The sequence below is a fragment of the Microcaecilia unicolor genome, chromosome 1, assembly GCF_901765095.1.
Source record: "Microcaecilia unicolor chromosome 1, aMicUni1.1, whole genome shotgun sequence".
NCBI lineage: Eukaryota > Metazoa > Chordata > Amphibia > Gymnophiona > Siphonopidae > Microcaecilia > Microcaecilia unicolor.
In genome coordinates, this window is record NC_044031.1 from 490015342 (window position 1) to 490041229 (window position 25888).

Here is a 25888-nt window from a genome sequence, read left to right on the forward strand (position 1 = left end):
AAGTGGAAAGGGAATTGCAATGACAGATCAATATCATAAGCGAAATAAGTTCATCACTCGAGCACTGAAGGAACTGATGGATATTTTATTGTTGGATGGATAAGCAAACAAGTCTATATGAATACCTAATGAGACTTGTTAACACAGCTGGTAGACTTTCAGGCTCATTTTCGAAAGAGAAGGAAGTCCATCTTTCGACATAAATTGGAAGATGGACGTCCTCCCAGAGACGTCCAAATCGGTATAATCGAAACCCGATTTTGGACGTCTCCAACTGCAGTCTGTTGCAAGGATGTCCAAAGTTCAAGGGGGCATGGCAGAGGCGTAGCAAAGGCGGGACTTGGGCGTGCCTAACACTTGGACGTCTTTGACCCATAATCGAAAAAAACAAGGATGTCCCTGACGAACACTTGGACGTTTTCACCTGGATCTGTTTTTCTTATGAATAAGGCACAAAAAGGTACCCAAAACGACCAGATGACCACCAGAGAGAATCAGGGATGACAACCCCTTCCCACCCTCAAAAAACATCTTAAAAAATATATCGTGCCAGCCTCTATGCCAGCCTCAGATGTCATATTCAGGTCCGTGACAGCGCATGCAGGTCCCAGGAGCAGTTTTAGTGGGTACTGCAGTGCACTTCAGACAGGTGGACACAGGCCCATACCCCCCTACCTGTTACATTTGTGGAGGAAAGAGCGAGCTCTCCAAAACCCACCACAAACCCACTGTACCCACATCTAGGTGCCCCCCTTTACTCGTAAAGGCTATGGTAGTGGTGTACAGTTGTGGGTAGTGGGGTTGGGGGGGGTTGGGGGGCTCCGCACACAAGGTAAGGGAGCTATGTTCCTGGGAGCATTTTATGAAGTCCATTGCAGTGCCCCCTAGGGTGCCCGGTTGGTGTCCTGGCATGTCAGGGGGACCAGTACACATAGGCGGTCGGTGGCCCAACTGTTTGGGGAGGCTAAAGGGGGCGGTGTTAGGGGTGGAGCCAGGGGTGGAGCTTAAATCCATAATTGTCTGATAACACACAGAAAAAATAAATAAAAATAAAAGTCATAATTAATACCTTTTATTAAATTTAGATATTAGATATGTATCATAGGTCAAAGAATAAAGTGGTTGCTCAAAGCATATACTAACCACAATCGCTCAACTGTAAAACACTATGCACAAATTTGTGCAAAAACACACTCAGAACCTTACTTTACCATAACACTAGGCAGACCCTAATACACCAATATACCACCCATATGGAAAATGCAGACCGTCAACAATATGAAACATGGGATCATAATATCACAATTCTCATGTAGAGCCACAAAACACCCTTTTAGGGTGGATAGTGTTCACAATGAGCTCCTTTTATTAACGACTCTATGTAGATCCTTCAAGAGGTAGTGTGTCATGATTTAGGCTCTAAAACCCTTTCTGATGTTTTGGTGCCACCTCAGTAAGGCCAATACACAATCTCTCCACTGCAAAACACTATACACAAACTTGTGCAAAAACACACTCATAACCTTAGCAAACCATAACAGCACTAATACCAAGGACAGGACGAGCTACAACCTTATGCGTGGAAAGGCAGCACTGTAATTACACCGGGCTCTAAAACCTAGTGAAACAAAAAAAACAAACCCCAAAAAGGGCTGTAAATACTACACACTAGTAGAATACTGCACCTTGATTACACATGAAAAACACATGACACAACAGATATGAAGGCAAAACTGAAAAGTTACCTCAAGAAGTCAGACTCAGCATGCAGCAATACTAGAAAAATTGAAACTTACATGCAAAATATCACAGATGCACATTTCCAAAAGCTGACATATTCCAGTTAATAAATTGTGAATAAAATACTTTTTTTTACCTTTGTTGTCTGATCTTTTAGTTTTTCTATTCGCTTTGGTCCCAGTGTCTTCTTTCCATTTGATATTTTTTCTCTCACCATGTCCACCATCCTCCTGTGTCCTTATGCGTCCTTGTGTGTCCTTATGCGTCCTGTCTACCATCTGTAGCCCTGTCCCTATCCTTTCTCCAGTTTCAGCATCTGCCCTCAAAGTGTTCCGATCCAGCCCTTAAATTCAGCAATTTCCCCTCCATCCATATCCAGCATTTCTCCCCTCCCCTCCATCCATGTGCATGTACTTCCTTTGTCTTTCCTTCCCTCCATCCTTGTCCAACATTTCTCCTCTGTTCCCTGCCCTCCACTCCATCCATGTCCAGATTTTTCCTCTCTTCCCTCCCCTCCATCCATCCATCCATCCATGTCCAGCACCTTCCCTCTTTCTCTCCTACCCTTCCATCCAGTGTCATCCTTCTGTCTCTCTCCATCCTTCTACCCATTACCCTCTCCCAATCCTTCCATCCATTGTCTCCCTCTATATCTCCTTCCTTCTAAACAGTTCTCTCTCTTGACCCTTTTCCATTCAGCATGTCCTAAATATCCCCATCCTTCCAGTGTCTTTCCTCTTTCCCTCCCTACCCTTACGTCCAGTGTCTTCCCTCTTTCTGCCCCCTCCTTCCAGCTTTTCCCTCTTTCTCCCTCCTTTCATTCAGCATTTCTCCGTCTGACCGCTAGGGTCTCCCCCATTTTCTCCCCAGCAGCTTCTCTCTCCTGCCCATATCTCCTCTTTCTCCCACCATCTTTCCACTAATCTCTCTCTCTCTGTACCCCTCTTTCATCCAGCATCTTCTCTCTGGCTCTCCCCTGCTCTTTTCCATGGCCCCTCTTTCTCTCCCCATCTCTCTCTGGCTCTTCCCTGCTCTTTTCTATGTCCCTGGCTTTCCCCTGCTCTCTTCCATGTCCCCTTTTTCTCTCCCCATCTCTCACTGGCTCTCCCCTGCTCTCTTCCATGTCCCCTCTTTCTCTCCCCATCTCTCTCTGGCTCCCCCCTGCACTTTTCCACTTTCTCTCTCTCTCCTCCAGCGTCCTCATGCATCTTTCCTCTCCCTCATGCATCCCACCTTTCTCTTCCCTCCCCTTCTTGCTTCCATCACTCTTACTCCTTTCTCCACCCTCCCCTTTTCCCATTCCCATGCCCTGTCATTGCTTTCCTTCCTCCCTCTTCCCCTTAGATCTGGCATCTCACATCCTCCTCTCTCCACCCCCCTTTCCCTTTGGTCGGTCTGTCTGTCTGGCATCGCTTCCCCTCCCCCCCTGGACTAGTGCGGTACCGTATCGCTCTCCCCCTCCACTCCTGTCACGTCGTCTTTCAATGAGGCTTCCTTCCTGTAGCATCAGCAATGTTGTAAGTGCCATTGCTTTCAGCCTGCCCCGGAAGCACTCTCTGAACAGCTTCCCGCGTAGGAGGGACGCTGTCCAGAGAAGGCTTCCGGGGCAGGCTGAAAGCAGCGGCGCTTACATCATTGCTGATGCTACAGGAAGGAAGTCTCGTTGAAAGACGACGTGACAGGAGTGGAGGGGAAGAGCGGCACCGCACTAGTCGGAGGACGGGGGGTAAAGACCGGGACCGTCGCGCACCAGTCGGGGGGGGGGGGGGGAGGGAGCCGGGAGGGAGATGTTCACGATCTGCACCCGTCCCGCCCTTGCTGCACTTCTGGCTGGGGAGGCTTAGCCTCCCCAAGCCTCTTATACTGGGCGCCTATGCCAGTACACTACAAATGCTGGCTCCTCCCACGACCAAATGGCTTGCATTTGGTCATGTCTGAGATGGGCGTCTTTGGTTTAGAAAATCGCCGAAAGTCAGAAACGTCCATGTCTAGGGATGTCCAAATTTAAGGATTTGGACCTCTCTGACAGTATTTTCGAAACGAAAGATGGACGTCCATCTTTTTTCGAAAATACGGGGTTTCCCGCTCCTGGATTTTGCCATTTTGCAAGGACGTCCAAATTGCAACTTGGACGTTTCTTTCGAAAATACCCCTCTTTGTCAACATCTGCCGAGAGTGGTACAACAATTAAGTTATTACTGGAACAAGGAGGGGGGGATGACACGCTATCGTCCTGTAGAGGACATTATATACTGGTAGATTAAGTGCTTTATGCATTTTTGTATACACCATTACTTCAGGAGAAAGAGTAAGATATCATTTTACTGTTGGATTTGAGTGTGATTGTTTAGTGTGAATCAGTATGTGTTGTACAGCACTGCGTACGCCTTGTAGCGCTATAGAAATGCTAAATAGTAGTAGATGTGAGAGTGAATATAGATAGAGGAGGTATAGGTAAATCCATTATTTGGAATACTTTAAAAAAGTTTTTTTTTTAAATAAAATAAAGCTGGGGGTCACGTGATGCTATGCACAGGACCGGCCGCTAGTCGTTTCGCTCCTGCCAACTCCTGGATAACCCTGTCGAAAAAACAGCAAAAATCGGGCTAACTCCCACTAAATGTGGAAGACGAATACGGCAGAAGGATTTGAGAACTTCCTTAAGCTATAAGTGGAGAGCATGGTGGCTAAATCAGCGAGACAGGACAAGGAGAAAAGCTGGCCGGCTTAAGACAAGATGGCGGCCCCTGCTAGCCCAGCATCTTCACTAGTTGGATCTGCATGGGCGGCAGAAATAGTTGGTGAAGTTACCAGTGCGCTGGAGTCCATATTAGAAAAGAAGCTAGGATCATTAGAAACTAAGCTGGAGTCCTTGCATAACCATGTTGCCCAAATTAAAGCGGATATGATGACTTACCAACAGATAGCCAGCGATCTGGAAGATCGAATAATAAAGATGGAAGCTGAGCACAGCAAACTCGAGAAAAAGATAACATCATACGCTGATAAAACTGAAGACCTAGAAAATAGGTCGCGGCGTAATAATTTGAGGATTGTGGGATTGGCTGAGGACCAAGGTGATCGGGACCTGAAAAATCTTTTGGAACTATGGCTCTCTAAAGAGCTTGGGTTACCACCAGCTTTGGGCCCGCTAAGAATTGAAAGGGCACACTGCCTAGGTCTCAAGCAAGGGAATGCTGGCCGACCAAGAGTGGTTATCTGTCGAGTTCTTAATTTTGCCCACAAAGTTGCCATACTACAAGCACTGAGAGGGGGAAAGGAGCTGAGAAGCGGAAATCAGAACGTCCTGTGCTTTCAGGATTACTCGGCTGGAGTAGCGGCTCAGCGTAGACCATTTTCGCCCATCTGCTCGGAATTGGTGCAGCGTAAAATCTCATTCGCTCTACTATACCCCGTGAAGCTCAGAATTGTGTACCAATTGGCCTCTAAGATTTACATGACTGCAGAGGAAGCGTGTATCTTTTTACTGCAGCTGGAGACTGGAAACTCAAGTTGAACGACTCGGTGTGGAGCTGAAGATATGGATTATACTTGAGCTGGAATAAAAAACTACACAGAGCAGACAACTGGGACAGAGATACTTGTGGAATATACTGAACCCCCAATTATTAACGGGAAAAGACCTAGAGCTGCTGAAATTTGACTACTAGTCCGTGGAGGATTCTTTCCTTGTAAGGCACTCTAGCAACAGTAATAGGGGAACGACAATAAACAGTTGATTTGTTTTCTCTTATCGGATTACCTTCATTAATGCTTTCCTCCTGTTCCTGGAATGGACATGAGGTATTGGAGGCAAGTAGCATCCTTTCTGTCTTCCTTACTGTCCTACAGGATTGAGGGAACTCCATTCCAGTTAATATTGGACTATCCAGGTGCATTTCAAGGTCTCAATGCGGAAAAAACATTTTTTTTGTTACATTTGTACCCCGCGCTTTCCCACTCATGGCAGGCTCAATGCGGCGGGCAATGGAGGGTTAAGTGACTTGCCCACAGTCACAAGGAGCTGCCTGTGCCAGGAATCGAACTCAGTTCCCCAAGCTCTGCCTGGTTGCGAGGAAATGCGTGATGCAGTATTTGACCTCGGTAGATTCCCCTGAATTTTGGCTCTGGCGTAACACTGTGCACCAGTTGATGTCATGGGAGGCAAGAGAGGCAAAGGGATCATGAAAGCACAAAGCACGCTTTCTTAAGGTTTGGGAATGCCTGTTTATTTATTTATTTATTGCATTTGTACCCCACATTATCCCACCTTTTTGCAGGCTCAATGTGGCTTACAGGGTGTTAATTTGGTATGATCATTACATAGTATTAGATACAGTCGGTAATAAATTGGAAGTAAAAGAGGAATTAATTAGAAGGTAATGGGTAAGGTCGTGTCGAAGTGTTTTAGAGCGTTTGGGTGATGTACAGAGTAGTATGATTCATCAAGGATTGTTTTTGTAGGCTATATTGAAGAGAAATGTCTTCAAAGATTTGTAGTTTGATTCATCAAGGATTATTTTTGTAGGCTTTGTTGAAGAGAAATGTCTTAACCCAGAGAGGAAGGAGCCTTATACTTAATGCGCTGTGAGAGGTCTAGAATGTGGCGTGGATACTGATCGCGGGATATCTTCCTGAGCAGAGGGAGGGAGGGAGGGTAGGTAAGGGTGGGGATAATAGGTGGAGGGGAGGAATTTATGGGGAGGGGGGCTATGATACTTATGGGCAAGAGGAGGGCTGTTTCTTGTTGACAATCATACTATTGGTATGTATGAGATTTTAGATAGTAATTTAGAAATAACATGCTATTGTTGATTTGATTGACTATGTGGTCCGAAGTGATACTCCTTAGTTAGGAAGCTGAAACATAATAGGGGGAAGGGATTATGACAAAACTCTGATGACTGTTAGCAGTAATGCTGCTTGTTTATTTACATTCTTTTGATCAATGCATGTTTGGAAAGATGGAATGTATATTCTGCTTGTCATCAATAAAAATCGTTGAATCATAAATAAAATAAAGCTGAAGTTGAAATTATTGTACATATTATATGTAGTTACGTGTTTGGTAAGGCAATTGATATGCAATATTTTTTTTAGGACAGTTTAAGCCTTGCTACTATCCTTTTTATACTCTTGGCCGTTAAGTTTCTACCTCTAAGAAAGTTCCTGTTTAAAACTATAGGGAAAAGGGATTGTACACTATCAGGCTTATTTTTGAAAGAGAAGGACGCCCATCTTTCGACACAAATCGGGAGATGGGCGTCCTTCTCCCAGGGTCGCCCAAATCAGCATAATTGAAAGCTGATTTTGGGCATCCCCAACTGCTTTCCATCACGGGGACGACCAAAGTTCCCGGGGGCGTGTTGGAGGCGTAGTGAAGGAGGGACTTGGGTGTGCCTAACACATGGGCATCCTCAACCCGTAATTGAAAAAAAAGGGCGTCCCTGACGAGCACTTGGACGACTTTACTTGGTCCATTTTTTCTTGTGACCATGCTTCAAAAAGGTGCCCGAACTGACCAGGTGACCACCGGAGGGAATCAGGGATCACCTCCCCTTACTCCCCCAGTGGTCACTAACCCCCTCCCACCCTAAAAAAAATTTAAAAATATTTTTTGCCAGCCTCTATGCCAGCCTCAAATGTCATACTCAGATCCATCGCAGCAGTATGCAGGTCCCTGGAGCAGTTTTAGTGGTTGCAGTGCACTTCAGACAGGCGGACCCAGGCCATCCACCCCCTACCTGTTACACTTATGCTGGTAAATGTGAGCCCTCCAAAACCCACCAGAAACTCACTGTACCCACAACTCGGTGCCCCCCTTCACCCATAAGGGCTATGGTAGTGGTGTACAGTTGTGGGTAGTGGGTTTGGGGTTTTTTTGGGGGGGGCTCAGCACACACGGTAAGAGAGCTATGCACCTGGGAGCAATTTCTGAAGTCCACTACAGTGCCCCCTAGGGTGCCCGGTTGGTATCCTGGCATGTGAGGGGGACCAGTGCACTACGATTGCTGGCTCCTCCCATGACAAAAGGGCTTGGATTTGGTCGTTTCTGAGATGGGCGTCCTCAGTTTCCATTATCGCTGAAAATCAGAAACGACCAAGTCTAAGGACGGCCATCTCTAAGGACGACCTAAATTTCCAGATTTGGGCATCCCTGACCGTATTATCAAAATGAAAGATGGACATCCATCTTGTTTTGATACTATGAGTTTCCCTGCCCCTTCATGGGGACGTCCTGCGAGGACGTCCTCAGAAAAACTTGGGTGTCCCTTTCGATTATGCCCCTCCATGGAAACTAGTTAATAATGTTTGCTTCTCTCACCTTTATTTAATTTATTTTTTTAAGACTGAACTGGGCCCTTCTGTAACTTCTATAGACTATCTCTTAATGCTGTGGCAGAAAAGTCAAGTTTTACAACTATGGGGAACTTTCTTTTAGGACAGTTTAAGCCTTGCTACTATCCTTTTTATACTCTTGGCTGTTATGTTTCTACCTCTATGAGATAGATTTCCATAGAATGGAGGTAGTGCATGCAAATCTATTTCATGCATATTTATTGGGGATATCCTAAAACCATGACTGGCTAGGTGTGTCCCTTGGACTGGGTTGAGAACCCCTGGTTTAGGGTGATAGGACCAGTTAGTAAGGAGGATGTCATTTTCCCAGCACGATTGCTCTGACTCTTGATTCATATTTTGAACACCCAATCCATACCCTGACCCCTCCATTAAGGTCTGACTTCTCCCCAATAAAAACCTGCCTCAGAATTAAGGTCCAGTCCAACATAAAGACCTGCCCCTCATGCAAATCCTCAAATATGAAATCCTTGACCCTCCACGAATTCCCACCTTATATTTTTGACTCAACATGAAGGCCAGACCCCCCCCCTTCTTGTAGGGGAGCCTTGATATTGGGGGTGGCCATTATTGAAGAGAAGACAAGGCATTCTTGATGGCTATCAAACCCTTTCTTTCACTTTGCTAAGACATAGCTGGTAAAATTTAAGAAATAGTATGCATGCATAAAATAGTGAATGGAGCATACCATTATTATGTGGAATACTAATTTGCATAGAACTTCACCCCATTTATATGAGGCCAGAATATACTAACACCTGAAGGGACTAATTTAGTATGGCATGGATATTAAGCCAATGAGAAAAAAAGAGCAGATCGATAAGAGAGAAAAATATCAATTTATTATATGACAAAAATATTCAGAATCAGCCTGATTCTGAATATTTTTCTCTCTTATAGATCTGCTCTTTTGTTTTTCCATTTTGGAGTTTGCAGACCAGTTGCCCTGTTGTTTTCTTGGACCCTATTAAGCCAATGATACACTGCAGCTATTTTTTGTGTATGCTAAATGGCCTTAATGCATAGGCCCCCCCATGTCTGGGGTATTTTAGTTGTTGATGATGTTGCATTGATAGTTCAAATTAAAAAATGGAAAGAAAAGAAAAAAGAGAAAGGAAGCAAAGAAGGATACCTTCTGTGAGTGACAAATACATTATTGACGTGGCCCAGGCCATTGCAGCCTGGCAGAGGACAGTGTGGTAGCTCTTGCTTATTCAGTTTCCAGGACAGCGAGGATCCATTAAGGGGGCTCTCTTTTTGTCTCTTGGTGGCCAGAGGACAACCTGAAGTACTGCGGTGAGAGGTGTATTTACCTGATATGTGACCTTGGCCGTCACACCCAACCACTGGGCATCTATGGAAAACACAGCAAAAGTTTTGTTAATCACCGGTCAAACTGAGAAACTCACAGCACATGTAAATACAGTGGGAATGATAGAAAATTAAATACTGAAAATGGCTATTTTCAATATTGTAACAGTGGATGTTTTTAGACAAACTCATTTCTTTCCTATGTAGATAACTACAATTTTGAGAAATGATTTGTTTATAGCAATGTTCTTCACGGTAAGCCCCAGGAGCCAGTGATGACTCCCATCAGCCCTTCATTCAGCTCTCTGTCCTTTGTTCCCCAGCCAAGTCCTTTGGGTGGTGAGTAGTGGTGGTGGTGGTGGAGGGGGAGGGGGGAGGGGGAGGGGGAGGAAGGAGGTCTGGCAGATCATCTAGTCCCTTGTAACATATACATAAGGTTTTCTGAGGATCACTGGGCCATTATTACTTGGTGGGGGAAAGAGGAGATTAATTCTCTTATATTAACTGACTTTTCACTTTGGGTTGCCTAACATGGGGGATTTCCCGATGCAGCATGCGCACTGTAAAGATTTTGGCTTAGTGTGCATACTATTCTTGCACACTTTTACAGGCTGCATTTTAGTAGAGACACAAAAACATTTAGCCTATCCTAATGTTAACTTATGGGCTAATATACAAAAAAAAAAAAAAAAAAAAAGCAAAGTTTTCCTGCATAGACCTCTAAGGACTTGGCTGGGGAACAAAGGTCAGAGAGCTGAATGTAGGGCTAATGGGAGTCATCATGGACTCCTGGGCCTTACAGTGAATAACATTGCTATAAACAAGTCATTTATTAAACTTTAAGTTAACTACACAGAAAAGAAATGAGTTAGTTTGTCTAAAAGTATCCACTAACTTTACAATACTGAAAATGGGAACAATAAGTGAAGTGATCAGATTTGCAGATGATACAAAATGATTCACAGTCGTTAAATCGCATGTAAAATTGCTACATGGAATCAATTATTCTAGACACATTCAGGGCAATTTTCAGAAGTCATTTATCTACGGACGTGAATAGCTATTTATCCAGGTAAACAGACTGCCTGTAAATTGTTCATTCCTTCTCTAGGATCACGAAGTCCATTGATAAATGTACCCACAGACTTTGGACTAGACTGACCTCTTGAAAACTGACCCAGATATAGTCAGTGATGGGCTGGCACTTTATTAATCAATAAAACATGCCCCTGTTATACAGAACATAGTAACATAGTAACATAGTGGATAACGGCAGAAAAAGACCTGCATGGTCCATCCAGTCTGCCCAACAAGCCAACTCATATGTGCTACTTTTTGTGTATACCCTACTTTGATTTGTATCTCTGACACTTTAAAATGCCAAAGACATACTTTTCCATGCATTTTATATAGGAAAAGCCATAACTGTTCATCTAAGACCAATGTTTACACATTAGTGTTAACATGGAAATGACATAGAACAGCTTGTTCAAAGATGATTTTCTGTCTCCCTGAACACCAGAAAATACATATTAAGTTATGAAAAGAATACCAGAAGTCAAATAAATAAATAAAAACCTTTAAAGTAGACTAACATTACAATCAAACTACTTTATCCAAGAGGTTAAATAAAACTTCACTTTTTAATCTGCTTAAATATACATGAAAATAAATTCATATTGCTCCACTTCCAGTGAAAACTTTGATTTTATAGAGCACACTGAAAACATTTGTTACCTTAAATGCTGACTTTCAAATAAGTGTAAGGAAAATTCTATTCATTTATTATTGTTTACATTGTATTGTATTTATTTATTTATTTTTGTAAGAATTGGTTCACTCATAGGACTGGAAGATGTAACAGGCCAAACCAATTAATTAAAGAGTAGCAAATCACCTGGGCTGGATGGTATACACATGAGAATGCTGAAAGAACTCAAAAATAAAACTGCAGATCTACTATTATCTGTAACTTATCATTAAAATCATCTATGGTACCTGTAGATTGGCGTTACATTGGCCATTATTCAGTTTTTAAAAGGGGTTAAGGAGTGATCTGGGAAAAATACAGACCAGTGAGCCTCCTCTCCATGCCAAGCAAAATAGTAGAAACTGTTATAAAAAACAAAATTACTGAATATATAGACAGTCATTATATAATGGGACAGAATCAACATGAATTTAGCCAAGGGAAGTCTTGCCCTACCAAGCTGCTATACGTTTTTCAAAAGACATGAATATACAAGTGAATTAAGGAGATCCAGTTGATAAAGGGGCTCATTTTCAAAAGGGAAAAAGTCTCAAAATTTCCATAAAGCATTTGGACGTTTTTCTCCAAAAAAACATCCAAATCGTGAATTTCAAAACTCGGATTGGAGACTTTTTTTCTGCAGTTCATTCAAATCACAAGGGGCGTGTTGGGGCGGGATTTGGGCATTCCCAAAACGTGGACATTTTTCTGCTATAATGGAACAAAGCTAGAACGTTTAGAGCTAGAACTTAGATGTTTTGGTCTAGACCTGTTTCAATTGCACATAAGTCCCAAAAAGGTGCCCTAAATGACCACATGACCACTGGGGAGATTAAGACATGACCCCCCCCCTTACTCCCCCAGTGGTCACTGATCCCCTCCCACCACCCAAAATATGAAAGAAATAGCACATACTAGCCTCTATGACAGCTTCAGATGATATGGCCAGTCCTATTAGAGCAGCAAGCAGGTCCCTGGAGTAGCCTAATGGTTGGTGCAGTGCACTGTAGAGAAGGGTACCCAGGTCCATATCCCACTCTAATTGGTACAACTTGTGGTAGAAAGTGTGAGCCCTCCAAAATCCACCAAAAGCCTACTGCACCTACATATTGGTGACACCTGCAGACATAAGGGCTATTGTAGTAGTGTACAGTTGGGTAGAGTAGGTTTTTGGTGGATTTTAGAGGGCTCCCATACAATATAAGGTGATAATAGTAAGATGTGTACCTGGGACCTTTTATGTAAAGTCCACTGCAGTGCCCCCTAGGCTGCCTCACTGCTCTGCTGGGAAGTCTGAGTGGCAAGGCTACTAAGAAGGTTGGTTCCCTATACATCCCAATGGCTTGCTTTCGTGCATTTTTCCTTTTGAATGTTTTTTTTTTTAATGGTCCTAAGATAGACACACAGAGCACAAAAAATCTAGCAAATGGACATTTTTGAAAACAAAAAGTTGGACTTTTATCTGTTCTGAAAATGGCTATGTTCACTGCTGGATTTTTGGACATTTTTCTCAAAACATCCAAAATCGGATTTAGACGTCTTATCGAAAATGCCGCTCCACGTATATCTGGATTTTTCAGTAAGCTATTGACAAAGTCCCTAATAAGAGACTCCTGATGAAATTAAAAATTCATGAGATAGAAGGCAATATCCTGTTACGGACTCAGGACTCGTTAAAAGATCGAAAAAGGAGAGCAAGGTTAAAATGACCAATTTTCTCATTAGAGAATGGTGAATAGTGAAATAGCAAAAGGATCTATACTGGTACTGGTGCTTTTTAACATATTTATAAATGATCTGAAAATGGGAGCAACGAGTAAAGTGATCAAATTTGCAGATGATACAAAATGATTCAAAGTTGTTAAACTGATGCAAAATTGCTAGAGGACCTTGTGAAACTGGAAGACTGGGCATCCAAATGGCAGATGAAACTTTATTTTTATTTTTAATCATTTAGCAACTCATTACACAAGCAAAACAAAACTTGTTACAGCAATACAGAGTAGGAATTAATCAAAAAGATTATCACATATAACTCAGATAACATCAATCTCTTCCTTTGACCACAGTTTGGCAAAGGAGGCTAGTCAGAAGACAACAAGATCATACAAAGGAGGAAAAATTGGTAATAGGCGTGCTTAGCATAAGAAATCCCCCACCTAACTTCAATAGTTAATCCTATGGCAGATTAAATTTAATGTGGACAAATACAAAAGTGATGTACATTGTGAAGAATAAACCTGAATTATAACTAGGACCCATATTAGGAGTCACCACCCAGGAAAAGGATATAAGTATCATCATGAACATTAGATTGAAATCTTCTGCTCAGTATGAGGGGCATAATTGAACAAAAACGCCTATCTCCATGGGCGTTTATCTCTAAGAACGGGTCCGTGAAGGGGCGGACCGAACCGTATTTTGGGAAAAAATAGACGCCCATGTTTTATTCAACAATGTGTGAGCTGGGCGTTTTTGTTTTTCAGCGATAATGGAAAATGAAAGCGCCCAGCTCAAAAACGAATAAATCCAAGGCATTTGTTCGTGGGAGGGGCCAGGATTCGTAGTGCACTGGTCCCCCTCACATGCCAGGACATCAACCGGGCACCCTAGGGGGCACTTTTACAAAACCAATCAAAAAGGTAAAAGAGCTCCCAGGTGCATAGCACCCTTCCCTTGTGTGTTGAGCCCCCCAAATCCCCCTCAAAACCCACTGCCCACAAGTCTACACCATTACTATAGCCCTAAGGGGTGAAGGGGGGCACCTACATATGGGTACAGTGGGTTTGGGGGGGTTGGACGACTAATAAGCATTAAGCAGCACAATTGTAACAGGTAGGGGGGATGGGCCTGGGTCCACCTGCCTGAAGTCCACTGCACCCCCTAACAACTCCTCCAGTGACCTGCATACTGCTGTCAGGGAGCTGGGTATGACATTTGAGGGTGAAAATAAAAAGTTGAGAAACTTCATTTTTTGTGGTGGGAGGGGGTTAGTGACCACTGGGGGAGTCAGGGGAGGTCATCCCCGATTCCCTCCAGTGGTCATCTGGTCATTTAGGGCACTTTTTGGGGCCTTATTCGTGAAAAAACAGGGTCCAGGAAAAGTGTCCTAAATTCTAGCTAAAAACGCATACTTTTTTCCCATTATCGGTGAAATGCGCCCATCTCTGTTCGGCAGATAACCACGCCCCAGTTCCGCCTTCGCCACACCTCTGACACGCCCCCATCAACTTTGTCCGCATCCGTGACGGATTGCAGTTGAAAACGTCCAAAAATCGGCTTTCGATTATACCGCTTTATTCGTTTTTGTGAGATAAACGTCCATCTCCCGATTTAGGTCGGAACTTGGGCGTTTTTCTCGTTCGATTATAAGCAGGTATGTGACAGCGGCCAAAAAAACAACAGAATGTTAGGAATTACTAGGAAAGGAATGAAGCATATCATAATGATTTGGTTATGGTATGACCGTACCGTGTGGACTTTCTGCAAATGTAGTTGCCGCAGCTCAAAAAAGATATAGCAGAATTAGAAATGTTACAGAGAAGGATGACCAAAATAACAAATGGGGTGAAACAGCTCTCATATGAGACTAGGCTAAAGAGGTTAGGGCTCTTCTGCTTGGTGAAGAGACAGCTGAAGGGAGATAAGATAGAGGTCTATAAAATTCTGAGCGGAGAGGAATGGAAAAATGTGAATTGATTGTTTACTCTTTTAAAAAGTACAAATACTAGTGGACATATCATGAAGCTATTAAATAGTACATGTAAAATAAATAAGAGAAAACATTTTTTTCAGTCAATGCATAGTTAGGCTCTGGAACTTGTAGCTGATTTAAAAAAAGGTTTGGACAGATTGCTGGAGGAAAAATTCATAAACGTTTATTGAGGTAGTCCTGGGGGAAGCCACTGCTTATCTCTGAGAATAAGTAGCATGGAAATTATCTACTTTTTGAGATCTGGCAGGTACTTCTCCCCTAGATTAGTAACTGTTGGTAAAAAAGATTAGGCTTGATAGACCTTTGGTTTAACCCTTTAGTGTCCAATGTACCTGTAACAAGCCATATGGGAACAGATTGATGGGAACATTGGACACTAAAGGGTTAACCCAGTATGGTGGCAATTTATATGTGCTTAAGAACCGACCAGTGACCACACGGACCCATTAAAGTACACACACAGCATAAAGTAAAATCATAGTGTTGTTTCTAGGTAATCTGACATAACATAACACAACACTTTATTCTCACAGCTCGCAATACCTTGCAGTTCAATGCGGATTTCATATAAAGAGACTGGACATTCCAGGAAACACAATAACAAAAGGATTAATCAAAAAGCCTAATACATCCACCTTCTTCCATAGATCCTGTCACGAAACACCTAGACACCTGCCTAGGTTTAACCCGTGGCCACTGAGAGGATCTATTTCCAGCACAGCTCAGGTCAGCCTGCACCTGCTGCTTGTGCTCTACACTAGCACCCTCCTCCCACCGACTGGGTCACAACTGCCTCTGGACAAGTCTCCTGCTCTCCAATTATCCCCAGTGATTTCTAGGTCACTGGAGCCACATTCCCAGTGGTCCCACAGTTCCCAGAAAGCACTCACAGACCCAACACACAGACCACCAGGATTCTTTTTCAGTCTAGACAGGCAAAACAAACAAACAAACAAACAAACAATTGTGTTTATTCTTAGAACTCGTAACAGTGGACAAAAGTGTGCAACAGGCAAACAATAACAGGTAACTGAAATATGGATCAATTCTAACACTAACTAAACATGTACATACTGTCTAAACAATACCTGGGAAGATCAGGACATATAATTATTCACAGAGCCTTAGCAAAGAGGTCTGTCTCCCTCTTTTTCCAGCAACCCAGCACAGAGAGGGTCCAAAGTACAGAACAAAGTCCAAATAGCCAAAAGAAGCACCAGGAGTCTTCAAAATCAAGGCACAGTTCCTTCAATTGTATAACTTGAACATCAATCTCTCCTTAGTGATTCATGTTTAGAGTATGAAAGGACTGTCTTTGCTCCAATTGTGTTGAGTGATTAAGAATATTTAGTCTGTACTGTGTGGGAAGAAAGTTCCATTGCTGTACACCAAACGTCTTAGATGTTATAACCTAATTGACCCCTGACCCAGGCGCTGTGCGCTGAAACACAGCCCATGTCGGGTCACTAAGGAGAGAATGATGTTCAAGTTATATGATCAAGGGAACATTGTCCCGATTTTGAAGGTTTCTGGTGCTTCTTTTGGCGATTACCTATTATTCCAGGCCAAAACTGAAGGCAAAATCAGTACACTAAAGGAAATGAGCTCATGGGCCAATCAGAGCCCAGTCAACAAGATTTGAAAGAATATTGCTGCTTGCTTCCTGCTTGTGTTAAAGAAAAAGAACATTCAGTTCCCTATAACAGCTTTACAGCAAAGAAACACTACCTGCTGGCCAAATAGAAAAAAATACACTTAAGGACATAATTAAAATAGGAAAATATCTAATACATTTTACAGGCTTAAAACACACTGTTTCATCACAGATCCTAAATAAATATATCTTCAGCAATCAACTAAAATGTACATGACTCAACTCTTGAATTATCAAAGGGGAAACTTCTTTGCCTAATTTTGCTGCCTAAAAAGGATCTGAGGAAGCTAGAAGAATGGTCTAAGGTTTGGCAATTAAAATTCAATGTGAAGAAATGCAAAGTGATGCACTTAGGGAATAGAAATCCTCGGGAGACGTATGTGTTAGGTGGGGAGAATCTGATAGGTACGGACGGGGAGAGGGATCTTGGGGTGATAGTATCTGAGGATCTGAAGGCGACGAAACAGTGTGACAAGGCGGTGGCCGTAGCTAGAAGGTTGTTAGGCTGTATAGAGAGAGGTGTGACCAGCAGAAGAAAGGAGGTGTTGATGCCCCTGTATAAGTCGTTGGTGAGGCCCCACCTAGAGTATTGTGTTCAGTTTTGGAGGCCGTACCTTGCGAAGGATGTAAAAAGAATTGAAGCGGTGCAAAGAAAAGCTACGAGAATGGTAAGGGATTTGCGTTACAAGACGTATGAGCAGAGACTTGATGACCTGAACATGTATACTCTGGAAGAAAGGAGAAACAGGGGTGATATGATACAGACATTCAAATATTTGAAAAGTATTAATCCGCAAATGAACCTTTTCCGGAGGTGCGAAGGCGGTAGAACGAGAGGACATGAAATGAGATTGAAGGGGGGCAGACTCAAGAAAAATGTCAGGAAGTATTTTTTCACGGAGAGAGTAGTGGATGCTTGGAATGCCCTCCCGCGGGAGGTGGTGGAAATGAAAACGGTAACAGAATTCAAACACACGTGGGATAAACATAAAGGAATCCTGTTCAGAAGGAATGGATCCTAAGGAGGTTAGCCGAGATTGGGTGGCAGAGCCGGTGGCGGGAGGCGGGGATAGTGCTGGGCAGACTTATACGGTCTGTGCCAGAGCCGGTGGTGGGAGGTGGGGCTGGTGGTTGGGAGGCGGGGATAGTGCTGGGCAGACTTACACAGTCTGTGCCCTGAAAAGGACAGATACAAATCAAGGTAAGGTATATACAAAAAGTAGCGCACATGAGTTTATCTTGTAGGGCAGACTGGATGGACCATGCAGGTCTTTTTCTGCCATCATTTACTATGTTACCACGTTACTATGTAATAAGAAAGAAGAGAATCTATACATTTCTTTCTTACTTTACCCTTCATTGAAGGAAAGGGAAATAAATTTATAGACCTAAAAGCATGAATAGAATTTGACAGAACAAAACATCAACTCAAATAAACAGGAGATAGACCATAAGAAACCTTATACATCAAACAAGATAACTTGAACATAACCCTTGCAGCTACTGGCAACCAATGAACTTTAGAATAATATTCTGCCAAATGATCAGAATGTTTTAAAGAAAATATCAACCTTAGCACAGTATTTTGGATTGTCTGTAACTTATGCATTAAGACTTGAGAACAGCCTAGATAAATAACATTACAATAATCCAAAAAACTCAATAACAAATCTTGAACCACTAGCTGAAACTGATGAATGTGAAAAAATGTGCAAATGCAACATAATTTTCACATAAGAATGTTTTTTGTACCACCTTATTAACCTGTAGCCCATAGAGTCCAGCATCATCCCCCAAAACCCTCACTGAGGAGAAGAAAGAGTAAACCTATTGACCAATTACAATGCTGAGAAAGGCCCTATAGCAGCATGGAACTAACGCATTAAAAAGTGTCATGCCATCTTGGTTTTAATTACTAAGCTCTCATTTTTGTACTTACTTGAGGTCAGAGTCTTCTTTTTCTTCCTTGGTAGGGGTCATTTTGACACCACTTTTCCTGGCACGGGGACAACCTGACAAACTGAAAGGGATAGAATATCATGGAAGAATTATTGAAGTTCTCTTTGTTATCCCAACTCCCACAACAGGAAGGCTTATCTTACCTTCTGTGTGAAGCATAGTTTCCAGTCACATGACCAGAGCCGTCACAGCCAGGTGTTGGGCACCTAATGCAAAGAGATGACTTCCATTGTAAACAAATCCCATTAAATGAGTTTACCTGATCCCTAAAAAGTCTGTTGTGGCAGAGAAGGTAGACATTAACTACTGTCAGACCTTTTCCCCTGGATTCTGTATAGTGTGCTTAGATTTAGGTGCCAAAATCAGCATGGATTCTATAACAATATGCGCAACTTAATTGGCTTAACAAGCTACTGAGCGCTGATAACAGCACTTAACAAGCAATAATGAGCACTAATTGGCATTAATTAAAATTTAGGTGTACAACTCGCTAAACGTATTCTGTAACAAAGTGCGCCAAACTTCTAATGTGTGCAGGCAAAAAAGGGCATGGTTATGGGTGGGGAAACCGATGCACGTAGATTTAGGTGCTGAGATATCAACTAAACGTATTCTATAATCGGTGCTGATTATAAAATATTTATTTATTATTTATTTATTTGTTACATTTATATCCCACATTTTCCCACCTATTTGTAGGCTCAATGTGGCTTACATAGTACCAGAGAGGCGTTACAGACTCCGGTGTAAACAAATACAAAGTGATGTTGTGGTAAGATAAAGTTCATGTGGCACAGACACACTAGGGAATCGTACAACGAAAGAGTTGTGTTATGTTCATTATGTTCTTTAGTTTTGTTGTGTTGCAGAGATCAGGCATTTATGTTGGATCAGTAGGGTATGCCTTTTTAATCAGGTTAGTTTTTAGTATTTTCCGGAAGTTTAGGTGGTCGTTCTTAGTTTTCAAGGCTTTTGGTAATGCGTTCCACAGTTGTGTGCTTATGTAGGAAAAACTGGATGAGTAAGTTGATTTGTATTTGAGTCCTTTGCAGCTTGGGTAGTGCAGATTTAGGTATGTTTGTGTTGATTCGGATGTGTTTCTAGTTGGTAGGTCGATCAAGTCTGTCATGTATCCTGGAGCTTCACCGTAGATAATTTTTGAACCAGAGTGCAGATTTTGAAAGCAATGCGTTCTTTAATTGGGAGCCAGTGTAGGTTTTCGCGAAGGGGTTTTGCACGTTCAAATCGCGTTTTTCCGAAGATAAACCTAGCTGCTGTGTTTTGAGCGGTCTGAAGTTTCTTTAATGTTTGTTCTTTGCATCCCACATAAATTCCATTGCAGTAGTCTACATGGCTTAGTACCATTGATTGTATCAGGTTGCAAAATGTTCCCCTCGAGAACAATTGTTTCACGCGTTTGAGTTTTCACATTGAGTGGAACATTTTCTTTGTTGTGGATGTCACTTGGCTCTCTAGTGTTAAGTTGCAGTCCATTGTAATGCCGAGGATTTTCAGGCTGTCAGAGATAGGGAGGGTGTAATCTGGGGTGTTGATAATTGTGGGGTTATCCGCGCTGTGTAGGGATGAGAGGATAAGACAATGCGTTTTTTCTTCGTTTAGTTTTAGTTGAAATGCATTTGCCCAAGAGTCCATGATGTTCAAGCTGATCTTGATTTCGTTGGTGATTTCTGTTAGTTTAGATTTGTAAGGAATGAATATTGTGACATCGTCTTCATAAATGAAAGGGTTAAGGCCTTGGTTGGATAAGGACTTGGCTAGTGGGGTCATCATTAGGTTGATGAGGATCGGTGATAGCAGTGATCCTTGTGGTACTCCACAGTCTGCTTTCCATGGTGATGATATGTTTGAGTTTGATTTTACTTGATGTGTTCTTGTGGTTAGGAAACCCTTGATCTAGCTAAGTATGTTTCCACCAATCCTGAACTTATCTAGTAATCTTATTAATATATTTTGGTTTACCTTGTCAAATGCACTAGACATGTCGAATTGGAGGAGGAGGAGGATGTTTTTGCCTATTGCTATTTCCTGCTTGAATTTGGCTAGGAGAGTGAGTAGTACTGTTTCTGTGCTGTGGCGGGGGCAAAAATCTGACTGTGATTCGTGTAATATTGAGAATTTGTTTATATAATCTATAAGTTGTTTGGCTACCATGCTTTCAATCAGTTTGACTGACAACAGAATGGATGCTACTGGACGGTAGTTAGTGATATCATTTGTTTTTTTCTTGGTGTCTTTTGGTATCGGAGTGAGTAGGATATTGCCATTTTCCTTAAGGAAGAGACCTTGCTGAAGCATGTAGTTTAGGTGGGATGTGAGGTGTGCTATGAAGCGGTCAGGGGCGGATTTCATTAGGTGGTTGGGACAGGTATCTAGTTTACAGTGAGTGTTGGAGAACCTGTTGATCGCCTGTGCAACTGCATCGACAGTGAGGAGGGCAAATTTTAACCTGGTTCGGTCAGCTGGGTATTCTCCAGTGGTTGGGTCCAATTCATTAAAGAAGATTTCGATGTCAGTGTTGTCCTGAGGTAGTGTGTTGCGTAGGTTTGCAATTTTTTCATTGAAATACTTAGCAAGTTTGTCTGCAGATGGGATGTGTGTATTCGATGTAGTGACCAAGTTGGTGTCTAGGAGTTTGTTCACGAGTTGGTATAGTTTCGTCATGTCTTTGTAATCTGTTCCTATTTTAGTTTTATAGTATGATCTTTTGGTCTGTCTTATTGCGTATTTGTATTTTCTTTGTGATTGTTTCCTTGTGTTGAGTGTGTGTTCGTCTTTTATTTTTCTCCATGCTCATTTGAGTTTCCTGGATTGTGTTTTTAGCTTTTTCAGTTCATCATTGAACCATGGTATCGAGTTATACTTACGTGAAGTTCTTGTTCGTAAGGGTGCTATTTCATCTAGTATGCATTTGCATCTTTTATTCCATTCCACAAGGTAATATATGGAGTCTGTTTGTGCTGTCCATTCATTGTTGTATATCTGTTGCCAGAATGTTTTCATGTCTACTTGACCTCTTGTGCTGTATGATGTGTGTTCTTGTATTTGGTATAATCCCTTCTTCCGCCAGTGTAGGGATAAATTTAATTTGTAGTGATCAGTCCAGAGTGTTTCTGTCCATTTAATATCTGTTATTATTAGGTTCTGGTCTGTTGAAAGTTTGTGTGAGATGATCAAGTGTCTGCCCTTTGACGTGGGTTGCTTTCATTTGTGGCCATTTGAGATCCCATAGGTGGAGGAATTTCTTACATTCTCGTGCGTTGATTGAGTTTGGGTCTTCTAAGTGAAGGTTGATGTCGCCTAATACTAGCACATTGGAGTTGGTTACACATGTGTTTGAAATGAAGTCCATAAAGTTAGTCTGGCCTTCGTTCCAATTACCTGGAGGTCTATAAAACAAGACACAATTAAAATGATCGTGTAGGGTTTTCTTGTGGATTCTGATTGAGGCAATTTCATGTTGAGGTGTCATGGACTCGGCAGTGGTTTCGGTGGTAAAGTGGGATTGATAGATTAGTGCTATGCCTCCGCCTCTCTTCTCCTTTCTGGTCCAGTGTGTGATTTTGTATCCTGGAGGGCACAGGTCTAGGATTATGGGGTCCTTTTGGTTGTGGATCCAGGTTTCATTGATGAAGAGTAGGTCAAGGTCTTCTGCCATGATCCAGTCTGTTAGTATTGCTGTTTTGTTTACTGCGGATCTGGCATTGATGTAGCCCACTTGGATTGTTTGGAATGGGTCTTCTGCGTCTGGTAATGTGTGGACTTTTATTAGTTGCTGTTTCTTTGTTGAGGTGAGTTTGTTTGGACCCTTCTTTGCATTCTGTAATGGTTGTCCGTATGTTGGTGTTCTTCCTTTGTTTAAGTTGTTGCCTGTTTGATGAGGTGTGGTTTATCTGATCAGTCTTTGATGATTGTATAGTATGCGTACAATGTTACTTTCTGCAAGAGGGGTGGTTAGTGTTAAGTGGATCAGTGTTAAGGAGTAGATTATTAGGAGTAGTTTGAAGGTATTCATTTTGGTTTCTTTTTGCTGTGGGCTATTAATAAGACCGAGCAACTGCAAGTGACTTGCTCGCAGTTGCTTCCCTCTCTTCACTGACTTAAGAAGAGGGTCTGCCTTTCAAGCTGTTGAGATCAGTACTGGATCAGGTTTCAGTGGTAAGATAATGAGCAGAGGAGATGGGAGGGGGGAGAATAGCTCTGAGTCAGGGTCCTCTCTCAATCAGTCTTAGCAACTAATTGCTTCCCACCCTCTTTGCCCAGAGGATCTTCAGGGCTCAGATTTTTGGCTTTGGGTGGAGGAAGAAGGGAGGGGAACTTTAGAGCACCTTCAAGGTAATTAGCACAGAGGTGTGACAAATGCAACACAAAGAACTCAAGTTGGAAGATTTTGTCTCACTCTGATATCCTGCTTCAAAGTTTCTGATCAATTCTGCAACAGTCACTTTAAGCTAATTTCATTTCTTAATCCTTCGTATGCTTGCTTAAAATGGTAAAATCTTCATAGATTTGCCAATACAAAAACAGTTTTCCTCCTGACTTCTCTGGCTGCCTTTGGTTGCTGACAACCCAGAGGGGAGGGGTTGCTCTTGAGCAGGGAAAGGTGCTTGAAAGACAAAAGGAAGGTACTGGACTTAATTGCTCTTAGAAATGTGCTCAGTGCTAGCACAGTCTCTCAAAGATTCTGGTTTTAAACTTCCATAAATCTTCTGTTTTTTTTCATAAGCTTAACTTTTCTGATAAATGCACTTAAACAGTTCCAAATATTGCTTTTCTTAGCTACAAGTTCACTTGAATGCAGATCAGTTAACATCCAGAATAATATAAGCAGAGTTACTTGATTCACTTTTCCTTTCTGGTTTGATTAACTCACACAAATCTGCCTCTTCACAAACTTAACTCTTCTGATAAATGCACTTAAACAGTTCCAAACATTGCTTTCCTTAGCTAAAAGCCCGCTTGTGTGCAGACCAGTTAACATCCAGAACATTTGTTTTTTTACTTGATTCACCCTTTCATTCCTGGTTTGATTAACTTACGTGAATCTGCCTCTTCACAAGCTTAACTTTCCTGGTTTGATTAAATGCAGTTCAGATGGCTCTTTTAAAGGCACACTTGTCCTGCTGAAACTTTCTTCATTTCCTTCAATAACTATTTAGTTTTTACTTTGTTTTTTTACTGTCAAGCCTCTTAAGACTTGTTAACTGTAAAGTCTCAATATTTTGAAGTATAACCTTGGCACACCAGAATGCACCTGAAGTCTCTTTCTTTTCTGAAGTTTCCTTTATTGCAAATATGCTTAGTGGGCACTGATTTCAGTACCTATTTTTTTAGGCACCATATACAGAATCTCCTCATTTACACTGTGCAGGAGCAGGTATCATGCATTTTAACAGGTTCCATGATTCACTAAAACGAGCATGCAAGCGATGTGAGGGGAAGAGCAGGGCAGGCAATGTGGCAGAGAGCTGGAGACCAGTGCTGGATAAACGCTTCAGCTGGCTGAGATTGGGGATCCCCACCAGCCAAACTAGTGGCCCCAGACCAATTTTGGGGGGGGCCCAAGCCATCGTGACCCCCCCATAGCTACGCCACTGGTGGTAACCTACTGTGCACTGTGATGTGCACTTCGTCCACTTCCCACCCCATAATAGGTATACACACATGAACTAGCATGCACTGTGTCACCAGCGTGGTAATGTTCACCACAGTTATTTGCTGATGGTTTGCCACACGCTTATTCACACGGTAGATACTTAACTGCACATTAGTAATAGGCTTCTAAAGTTTAAACTTGTGCATAAGAATAGTATTAATTGTGTGTTTTGAAACTAACACCTCCAGCATATTGTATTAAAGTATTTCTCTGATCATTCATGAGGATTCTCTTCTCCCTTAAAATAAAGCAGGAAGAGGACATCGGTCGACATTCAGTGCTTCTTGTTTTATGGGTCTTATATAAAGCTGTAAAAATATGGAAGGACTTACCAGGGGACTTACAGTTTGTTCCCGACTACTATACTTTTTGGAAATTAGTGAAAACTTTTTAACCTTGGCATTTGCACAGCATCCAACTCCAACAGCACTCTCATACCACTAAATAATTAACACCACAACTGAATTGGCAGAAAACTGACTGCAGCTCCATTTATTTATATCAACAATTCAAACACAATTTCATAAATAACGAACAATCCTAATATACTCTTGCAAGACAGCCAACTTGTAATCTCATTCCATACATTATTCCCAAAGGCTAGTCGGTAGTGACCTAGCCCATCACTTCTGCTTTAACGTTTTCCAAAACACATCAGTCATACAATATCATACGAACCTTGCAGTGTCACCAAGACTCGAGGCAGTATCACACACAAGTCTTCACCATCGTCCCAAATCCATTTATGTCATTCATTTTCCCCAACCTAGTGGCCACCTGGCTTCTCTTACACTCACTCAGCTGTGACGGATTTCCCAACCCTAACCCTTTACCTTCAAAAAGCCTGACCCACTACCCCAAAAACTACCCACACACTCCACCCTAAATAGCCAAGGTGGGCAGGGAGGGCAAAACCACTTAACTTGAACACCTTCATTCCACACACATCCTCTTAACATCACAGTCCCGCCCAAAACTCCTGCTCACAATGTCAATGTGTCCTTCCCTATTCAACCAATCAGCTTCCTTCCAGCCCTTTTCGTGCTCCTGCTACTAAATGCCACCTTCCCTTTCCCCACTACATACCCCTTCCAATCACTCTTCCCCCTCATCCAACCCTATTGTTCCTTAAATCTTAGCTATCCTAGTTCACTATTATCCTTAATTCTTTAAAACCCCTACCCTTCTACACTTATGTTTTCTGCCGGCTCAGCCAAGGTTAAACCTCTCCTGCTTAAAGCAGGGGTTTTCACTTATTTTGTAAATTTGTTTTAGCGTTAACACAATAATTTCTATATGTAATTCCTAGAGTTGTTCTAGTTTCTTTATTATTGTAATCCACTTAGAACTTCATGGTGTTAGCGGAATATAAAATTTTATTGTTATGTTATCTCATTAGCAGTCTTCTTGGCAGATATTTTTATGATCTGTAGAAATGGTATGTGACCAAGTCAGCACTGAATTACTGAAGACAAAGTTGCAGAGTAATTCAGTAGCCTGAAAACTGTCCTCTTCATAGCAGCTTAAAGCAGAGCTTCCAAACTGCTGGTCACAATCCCAACTGGGGATGTGAAACCTGTGTTTGAGATTGCGACCTAGGTGGGCCCTCCATAGAGATGGCATCGGCCCGCACTGTTGGGGGTTTGCATGCATGCTTTCTGTGACCATGTGCATGAGGTTGTGGTCGCAGAAAGTTTGATAAGGTGACTTAAGGGAAAGGGTGTG

The 25888-nt window shown here is 42.2% G+C and overlaps 1 protein-coding gene across 1 annotated transcript in view; it reads right to left on the reverse strand.

Annotated features, from left to right (window-relative positions):
• ST18 (ST18 C2H2C-type zinc finger transcription factor) overlaps positions 1–25888 on the reverse strand; it is a 353913-nt gene that overhangs the window by 59363 nt on the left and 268662 nt on the right. The window contains exons 15-17 of the mRNA XM_030190140.1: positions 18633–18695; positions 18470–18550; positions 9233–9454 (exon numbers count right to left, since the gene is read on the reverse strand). Of these exons, the coding sequence (XP_030046000.1) occupies positions 9233–9454; positions 18470–18550; positions 18633–18695 (366 nt within the window). The remainder of the gene's footprint in view (positions 1–9232; positions 9455–18469; positions 18551–18632; positions 18696–25888) is intronic.